This window comes from Somniosus microcephalus, chromosome 19, assembly GCF_052327205.1.
Source record: "Somniosus microcephalus isolate GS21.2 chromosome 19, FLI_Smic_1.0, whole genome shotgun sequence".
NCBI lineage: Eukaryota > Metazoa > Chordata > Chondrichthyes > Squaliformes > Somniosidae > Somniosus > Somniosus microcephalus.
Genome location: NC_141005.1, coordinates 5,512,640 through 5,522,168, shown reverse-complemented (window position 1 = coordinate 5,522,168; position 9,529 = coordinate 5,512,640). Strand labels below are relative to the sequence as shown.

Here is a 9,529-nt window from a genome sequence, read left to right as displayed (position 1 = left end):
CGAAGGGCCTCTTTCTGTGCTGTAAAACTCTATGACTCTATGACTAGCGGCACACTATGTTACAGCTTGCCATAAACAGAGGGACAACCACTAAAGATAAGAGTATATATAAATTATATGAAAGTATATTTATACACTCAGGGATATATCTGTTTATACACTGTATGGATAGATCTGTATTTTTGTGAACAAACATGAATGTTTTCCGATGCTTTGGCAACATAAGATGTAACTTGTCATGCCAATAAAGCGATTTGAATTGAATTGAATTGGTTACAGGGGTTTGAAAGGTTAGACCTAGAAAAATATTTCCACTTGGCGGGGGGGGGGGGGGGGGGGGCGGGTGGGGAAGTCCAAAACTAGGGGTCATAATTATAAGATAGTCACTAATAAATCCAATAGGTGAATAGCAGATGCATTTAAGGGGAAGCTAGATAAGCATGAGTTAGGAGAAAAGTTCACAACTAGTTTGTGCGGAGTACATTACCCTAGTAGCAAATGCTGGTAATTTTGTGTCTCAGAAACTCTCTGGTAGCAACTGCCAGCTAGACAGGATGCTGAAGAATAAATTAGCCTCAAGGTGCAGAGCACTGGGTAGGAACAAGATCGTATAAGCAACCTAGTTGATGTCCGAAATGAGTGCTGGGTTATAAAACCCCAGCTGAGCAATAGGAAGCTTTGTTGGTGGGCTGGACTGTAGCAGCATTAGGGCTTCCAGCATGAACGAGACGCATTTAGAGACTCCCAGGTTTCATTTGTGCATTGAATGTGTGTGTGAAGAAGCATACTAACCATCACTTCAAAAACCTTCCAACACTTTTATTTTGAACCAGCTATGAATTGATGCAGAGACAAAAAAAGGTACAAAACAAATTTACAGCTGCATAAACCAACAATCTTTATCCATTTAAAGACCATTTTAGTTGTCCACCATTAGACATTTGGTATTATTCATAACAGCAGAAAACGTGGCTCACCATATTAAAGGCGTCAGTAGTGATCAGTGCCAAGGACTTGGCACATCTTGGTGAAAGGGTACGTAAGGGCAGGTAGTGTCCGCAGAAACTACTGAAGATACTCATGGTCAAGTTCACTCTCAGAAGCTGATTTACACACCGGGTCTTCTGTGCACCGTTTCACCAAGTTAAATAAAGTAGCACATAACCAAGAGGCAGTAGATCCTTTCCAGGCACATCTCAACTTGCACCTTAAAAAAAAGTGCAATTCAATCTTGCACGTTTAACACTGAATTCTGTAATATTCAGGACATGACTTAATGCTGCTGAATGGCTGATGTGTAAAACCCCCAACAACTAATGTAGTTCAAGCCTGCTGTTCTGCATAGGAGCCAACAAAAATATCAAATAAATGTCTATAATCAATCATTCAAAGGATGAGCACTTGGGTCTCAGAAAACTGGGGTCCATTTTAACTCTGCATTGTGTCACAGCAGTTTAGTACATTGAAACTATGTATGGTGTTTGCAGAACCCACCCTCTGGACACCTCGTCATTTCTTGAGTGCTGACTTTAGCCATCACAGAACTACTGAACATTCCTTAAAATTAACAATGGAGCCAACTAAAGAACTAAAAACCAAGAACCATTCCTGCTGAAGATTTTAAACTCTTAATTTTGCCATTGTGCTCAGAAGCAAAAGTGCAATACCCACATTTAACAATTCTACCGGTGCTAAACTCTTGTAGTGTTAACAAAATCATCATCAAAGAGATGTCAATATTTGGTTTACAACAATCCCTGGACTGTTCCTGCCACATACCTGCATTGTTTGGTAGAACCACTAAAATAAAAAAGTTTCTCCAAAAAAGGTCTACAGCATTTGGTATGCCAACAATTTCAACGTCCCAACACTGACAATTGTCAAAAAGGGACTATCGTAAAATGCACACTTTAAATAACTAAATTATACAGTCTAATTAAAACAAATATTGCAATATCCAATACACAGGACAGTGGTTCAAAAAGTCACAATCCTGCAAAATGATTTAGAAATGTACTTTACAGAGAAAAGCTATGAATTATTTACTAGCAACACAAGTAATTTGTCCAATTGATGTTCACTTGGACGAGATACAAGTTAATACAGTAAAACAAGCCGATTCCAGTAGTTTGTAAAATTCCAACGTAAACCTGACATAGCACAAACGTGACATCCGACATCCACCTTAAAAAATGTATTTGATTTAAAAGATCCATACGCTGGGGCTCCAATGCACTACATTATGGGGTGGGGGGGAATAGGGATCCTTGTCCACAAGTCCATAACCTCAGCTGGGTTACTGTGGGCAGAAGGCCAGCTTTCTTCCCAGTGAACAATCAGGGACCGTCACTAAGTAGTGTTTACACATCACCTCATGGCCTGCTGAGTGGCATCAGACGAGGCATAAACAGATACCCTCCCCTTGGCTCCAATTTGTACACATCACTGCCTCCGGCTCCAATTTGTACACATCATTGCCTCCACCCATCCGAGAGAGAAAATAACCTGGGGGATTGGGGAGAAGTGTTTATACCTCCAGTCCAGCCTCGTCAAGAAAAACATTTCAAGTTGAGCAATGAGATCAAATTTAATTAACCCTGGAACTTATAATTGATAGACCAAAACTGCCCCAGGTGGCCGATAGGGGAAAGGTACTGCCATGTACTGTCCAGATGCGATTGCCCGGTCTGTGCTGAGGTAGCTGATCGCAGCTAGGGCAGCTGTGGGGCACAAGCAGCTATACCAGCCCTGAAACTCTCCCCAGCTTCCTGTTAGCTATTCGGTGACTCCTGCTGTTGCATGTGTAGCCATCAGGTGAGGACAGGGCCAGGGTCAGCTGTACACCCTTCATGACCAAATAGTACGTTGACATTCACCATCCAGAATCACACATGAAGAATGACCACAGGAGAAGCCTGAGGGGCACTGGTGTCTGTGGAACTACACTGACTCAACAGGGGGCAGTGCAGGATTATGCTGTACATTTTGGGGGAAACAGCAAAAGTTTACACTTCGCAGTAAGACTGAACAGTAAAGAAACTGAGATAACTATAGATGTGGATACATAAATCTTTAAATTGTAGGGAGTGCCAGTAGAAAAGGCCAGAATGTTAAATGGGATTCTGTGTTTTATACATTGGGGCACTGTTTATAAAGCAAGCAAAGCGTAATTTGTACAAGACATTAGTTAGGCCACAGAGTACTGTATGTAGTACTGGGCGCTGCATTATAAGGGGACACTAGATCAGTACCAGGAATGGGTCAAAATCCTGGAACTCCCTCCCCATATGCACTGTGGGATTATCTTCACCACACGGACTGCAGCAGTTCAAGGTGGCGGCTCAACACCACCTTCTCGAGGGCAATTAGGAATGGGCAATAAATACTGGCCTTTCCAAATTTGCAGACGACACAAAGCTGGGTAGGAGGGTAAGCTGTGAGGAGGATAAGCTGTGAGGAGGATGTCGTGAAACTCCAGTACGATTTGGACAGGTTGGGTGATTGGGCAGAAACATGGCAAATGCACTATAATGTGGATAAATGTGAGGTTATCCACTTTGGTGGCAAAAACAGGAAGGCAGATTATTTGAATGGCAATAGATTGGGAGAAGGGGAAGTGCAACGAGACCTGGGTGTTATTGTGCACCAGTCGCTGAAGGTAAGCATGCAGGTGCAGCAGGCGGTTAAGAAGGCAAATGGTATGTTGGCCTTCGTAGCGAGAGGGTTCGAGTACAAGAACAAGAATGTCTTGCTGCAGTTGTACAGGGTCTTGGTGAGACTGCACCTTGAGTATTGTGTGCAGTTTTGGTCACCTTACCCGAGGAAGGACGTTCTTGCCATGGAGGGAGTGCAGCGAAGATTCACCAGACTGATACCTGGGATGGCAGGAATGACGTACGAGGAGAGATTGTGTCGATTGGGCTTATACTCACTGGAGTTTAGAAGATTGAGAGGGGATCCCATCGAAACCTATAAAATTCTGTCAGGTCTGGACAGACTAGATGCAGAAAGGATGTTTCTGATGGCCGGGGAGTCCAGAACCAGGGGTCATAGTCTAAGGATAAGGGGTAAGCCATTTAGAACTGAAATGAGGAGGAATTTCTTCACCCAGAGAGTGGTGAACCTGTGGAGTTCTCTGCCACAGAGGGCGCTGGAGGCCAGTTCATTAAATATATTCAAGAAAGAGTTGGATATATTTCTTGAGGCTAAAGGGATCAAGGGATATGGGGAGAAGGCAGGGACAGGGTACTGAATTTGGATGATCAGCCATGATCTCGTTGAATGGCGGAGCAGGCTCGAGGGGCCGAATGGCCTACTCCTGCTCCTATCTTCTATGTTCCTATGTTTGCCAGTGATGCCCACATCCCGTGAATTAATTTAAAAAAGGACTGTGGGGTCATAGTTAAAGACAAATCCACAAATTTAGTTTTTCCTCCAATGGAATTCCCTACCAGAAATCGGACTAAGTGGATAGTGGGCATAGATACAATTGGCCAAATGGCCGCCTTCTGTGCTGTAAAATTCGCTCATTTACGAGCAGGAAGTTAGAATTTTGACGATTATTAGAACATTGAATGCAGGGACTAACTGCACTTGCAAGGGAGTTGGATATACATTTGAAAAGGAATATAAAAGGGACACTGGGAAAAGGAATTAGAGCAGGCAGTTCCAGTAGAGGCACAATGGGCCAAATGGCCTCTTACTCCACTTTAATTTCTATGATTCTGTTGCTTTAAACCAGAGAACTGAACTTTAGCAAATACATCAACGATTGTTCAAGGAATCGGTTCCTGAACGCATTTTCCCACTGAACCAATCAGTACAGCATGGGATCAGTAAGGTATAGGGTTGTGAATCTTTGGAATTCTCTATCCCAAAAGGACTGTGGATACCGAGTCATTGAGTATATTCAAGGCCGAGAGATAGATTTCTGGACTCATGGGGAATCAAGGGATACAGGCATAGGGTGGGAAAGTGGAGTTGTCGAAGATCAGCCATGATCTTATTGAATGGTGGAGCAGGCTCGAGGGGCCGTTTGGCCTCCTCCAGCTCTTAATTCTTGTTATCATGCAGATCAGATGAGCCCAGGTTTGGTTCCTGATCTGTGAGGAGGTATCACAGCCAAGGCAGGAGGGCACTGCTGTGCAGCGTGTCCCTGCCTAAGGAAGGAAAGATTCAAACAGCACCTCAGTTGTTGATCCAGTGACCCTTCCAGGAAAGTGCCATTTGTGAAGACGATCAGGCTCCATTCTCCTGTGGTTGATGTCCTGCTGCCACATTGTCTGGGCTCACTAGGAATGGCCACATGGGCAAGTACGGCAGGGGAGGGCTCTGCATTGGAGAACCGAGGAAGATTCACCTCAAATATTGAACTTCTGTGGTTGCAGAAAACACAGGGTATTTAGACAGCTGCAAGAGACAGGTGCAAACAAATTAATATCCAGATGGACTCGATACAAGAATAGGTCAGGCGTTCCATTCATATACAAAACTGCACAAGCATTTGAAAATTTCCCTGGTCTAGAAAATGCATCCTTGGAAAATGCCACATTTTATTAAGTTGCTTTTTTAAGCAGTGATCATGACAGGAAACATGATCCCTTGTTACGTTCACAGGTAATAAAGTCGGTCTGCCAATGCCAGACTGGGTTCTCGATGAATACTCTGTCCCACTAAGAATGCCAGCTTGTGGGCATACTGGCAGGGAGCAGGCACACGGATGACACCCTATAAAAACAGACACAAAACAATCAGTTTATTCACAAAGGTTTGTTGTAAGCACAAAACCCAAGTTAAATTCAGCATTTAAGATGCCAATATTTTTTTTTTTTTTTAAACTTCTGGGTGAAATTGGGTCATTTCTTTCTGAACTACAAAATGGCACCCCCTGCCCTTCAATTAACCACCTGAAGATTCTTCCTCCAACCTGAAGCAGGGGCAATTTAAAAATTCAGTTTCTTTGAGACAAATTAAGTAGAGATATATGGATTATAATAAACTATTTAGCCACAGTACAACTGAAAACAAACTTAAACATGATTCAATTAAATCTGATTTGGATTTTTCCAAATGACAATGTGCCCTAAATTAAGGAAAGGCACCGATTAGAGATTAATTCAGTCCAAGTTCACTCGTGTATCTCAGCTCACCCATCAAAGCATCATGAACAGCCAGTGTTTCTGCCTCAAACCTGCCCAGCATATTATCTGAAGTATTTATTACAAAAGTAAGGTTCTTCTTGACGATTGAGTTTACTTTTCATCCAATTCCCATTTACATTCTCTGGTTCAACCTTCCTTGGTTAATTTGAAATATCTGTTCATATAATTTGATTAACCCACAGATCATCTTTCTGGTTTAAATACTGAATTTATCCCAGTATATTCCCTTTTACACTTTAGAACAAGCTTGCTGCTCTTCCACCCGCCCCACCCAACCTCCAATGCATATATATATTCTCACCAAATGTTGACTAAAGACAGTTTGGAGGGGTAGAGATGAATGGAAAACTAAACTGTAAGGCTAGAATGAAGAATCCAAATAATAACTGAGAGGAGACACGATTCAGGCCTTTAAGTGATAAGGGATGACGCATAGATGTTGTATTTTATTTTTTACTTGCAAAACTTAAGAGTCGAGCCTCAAACAGCAGAAAATGCTGAGAATACTCAGCAGGTCAGGCAGCATCTGAGGAGGGGGAAGAGAGGGGGAGAGAGGCCGAGACGGGGAGGGGGAGAGAGGCCGAGACGGGGAGGGGGGAGAGAGGCCGAGACGGGGAGGGGGGAGAGGCCGAGACGGGGAGGGGGAAGAGAGGCCGAGACGGGGAGGGGGAAGAGAGGCCGAGACGGGGAGGGGGAGAGAGGCCGAGAGGGAGGGGGAAGAGAGGCCGAGAGGGAGGGGGAAGAGAGGCCGAGAGGGAGGGGGAGAGAGGCCGAGGGGGGGGGGGGGGGGGGGGAAAGAGAGGGGCCGAGACGGGGAGGGGGGAAGAGAGGCCGAGACGGGGAGGGGGAAGAGAGGCCGAGACGGGGAGGGGGAGAGAGGCCGAGACGGGGAGGGGGAGAGAGGCCGAGACGGGGAGGGGGAGAGAGGCCGAGAGGGAGGGGGAAGAGAGGCCGAGAGGGAGGGGGAGAGAGGCCGAGGGGGGGGGGGGGGGAAAGAGAGGGGCCGAGACGGGGAGGGGGAAGAGAGGCCGAGACGGGGAGGGGGAAGAGAGGCCGAGACGGGGAGGGGGAGAGAGGCCGAGAGGGAGGGGGAAGAGAGGCCGAGAGGGAGGGGGAGAGAGGCCGAGGGGGGGGGGGGGGGACAGAGAGGCAGAGACAGAGGGAGAGGGGGAGAGGGAGAAAGGGAGACAGACAGAGCTTCAGCTCGATGACTGTTCGTCAGAACTGGAAAAAGTGTTTTGAGTCAAGCCTCAAGTTCGATTTGCAGGAAATCCGCCTCTCGAGTGACTAAATACAAGTGACCTCCTGCTCAAAGGCTTGGCAGGTGATGATTATCAAGCAGTGTTTAATTTAGATTTTTTTTTAAAGATAGGGCTACTTAAAACATTGAAGGTTCAAGCCTCCAGTCTAATCAGTTTTAGTAAATAAAGCAGAGATCATTTCACTCACCGGCCAATTGTAATACATGTGGCACAACTTGTAGGTTAACCGCTGCATGTAATCTGGTTTCAAGTTGCTGCTGTCATACACTACATTATAGTGCGTCGGTGTAACTGTACCAACTTTCACTGACTGGCTGACTATATAGAAGTCATACCTGAGTCAAAAAACCACAAAGCACACATTAAGAGTTTGATTTTTATTTCCAATAATATATATTAGCTAAAATCCTTTAAGCTACTACAAGGTTGAAGCTTTGAAACTCTACCATTCTGGTCGTGTGACGTCTGTATCGATGACAGTGCCAGGTGGTGGGTTCTGTAATCTTCCACCAACTTGTGAAAAAAACCTGGCATTGACACGCTTCTTTACAACAATCACAGATAGTTTCGGACTGAAAAGAAAAATATTTACTGGGTGAGTTAATAAAACGACAAAAAAAACTCAGTGCTCAGGTGTTTTGAGAATTTGCAGAACTTACTTGTAGCCAGACAGGTATTTGAAACAATCCAGCAGTTGTGGAACCTCATAATTTACCACCGTGTTCAGCTGCCCATCACCAACCCCATCGCGGTACACAATGATACGGCCAGGCAGGCACTTATTGTACGCATGCCACGCCTTCAAAGCAGCTGAGGAATCAAAATTCAGCAAATAACTTCACTGACGTAACATTACTGAACTTACTAATAGGGAACACCCCTTGTGATAAGTAAATGCACAAACAAGCATCAACTTCATCTTTTCACTGTGAACCCTGCTTGAAAATATATCTGACGGAAGTTTAAACATCCATGCTGCTCTTATCCAGTAATCTGCATACAGGTGACATTCAAGTTTGTTCCTAATGATCAGTTCAAATATTTTGCCAGTTACTGATGCAAGATTAAAGGGTTTATAGCTGCCCAGGTTTGTTCCATCATTTTAGATCCCACTTTGATCATTTACAATTCAGTGGGACCTTATATTAAGAATCTCTCAAGCCAACCATCGGCACTCTAGATCTCATTGCCTAGTCTCTTTCAGCATTGTGTCCCAAGGAGTTATTAATTGTGAGCCAGTCAAGCCTGCCTAGGACCTCCATGCAAGTGATGTTAAAGGGTGAATATCCACATGGTTTCTCCCCCTCAGCTGCCAGAACGTCAGCAGCAGAATCGTCTTGGGGAGGTGGTGGTGGTTAATCCGCACAATTCCAGCACCATGCAAGCAAGCTGAAGTAAAATAGTACTTTTGTCAAATTGTGATCACACTCGAGGCTCAGCTTCTTGGCTTTTAGGAATGTGATGATTTGATGAGTCCACATATTCTGGTGCTCTACACTCCAAATACTAACATGCCAAGTACACCTACAACCCTGGTCAAAAATGATACAATAGCTTTTATCCCACTCTGGTATGAACCTACCTTGCAAGCAAACTTTTAATCCATCTACAAGTTCTTGTCCACGCTCTTGAAAGATGCAGCGAGAAAACCACCTAGTCATAAAGCTCAATGAGTTATTCATCTTAAATTCTGCAATCTGAAGTTGGCAGTATAATCCTTCACAGGAGATCTCATAATGCAGGCTACCAACCAAGTTTAGATCCACATCTTTGTAATAGTTTAAAGAGCAGATATTAAAAATCCTCAATTCTAAAAAGGCACTTCATCAGAATTACAGTAAGAAACACTCCAATTAAACACAACTGCATCATCCTGTGCCAAATTCTACTAGCCCAGCACTTCCACACTGTTCAGTTTAGACTTCTAAGCCTAGAAATTCGGTTGTTTGCGCCAGCGGTTAGCGCCTAAAGAGACCGAGAATTGGGGCGTAACCTAATGTTGGGGCGGGCGCAATGAAGATAGCAACTCCCATATTGACTATACATTTAACGCCTGCGCTAAGTGTTTGCGGGCGCCCGCGAGCGCAAGCAGATCATGATGTCATT

At 44.5% G+C, this 9,529-nt stretch overlaps 1 protein-coding gene across 1 annotated transcript in view; it reads right to left on the bottom strand.

Annotated features, from left to right (window-relative positions):
* Positions 1 to 804: 804 nt before the first annotated feature.
* The window catches only part of piwil1 (piwi-like RNA-mediated gene silencing 1), a 66,641-nt gene continuing 57,916 nt past the window's right edge, over positions 805 to 9,529 (bottom strand). The window contains exons 17-21 of the mRNA XM_086011889.1: positions 9,006 to 9,076; positions 8,083 to 8,233; positions 7,870 to 7,995; positions 7,611 to 7,758; positions 805 to 5,727 (exon numbers count right to left, since the gene is read on the bottom strand). Of these exons, the coding sequence (XP_085868015.1) occupies positions 5,611 to 5,727; positions 7,611 to 7,758; positions 7,870 to 7,995; positions 8,083 to 8,233; positions 9,006 to 9,076 (613 nt within the window). The 3' untranslated portion in view covers positions 805 to 5,610. The remainder of the gene's footprint in view (positions 5,728 to 7,610; positions 7,759 to 7,869; positions 7,996 to 8,082; positions 8,234 to 9,005; positions 9,077 to 9,529) is intronic.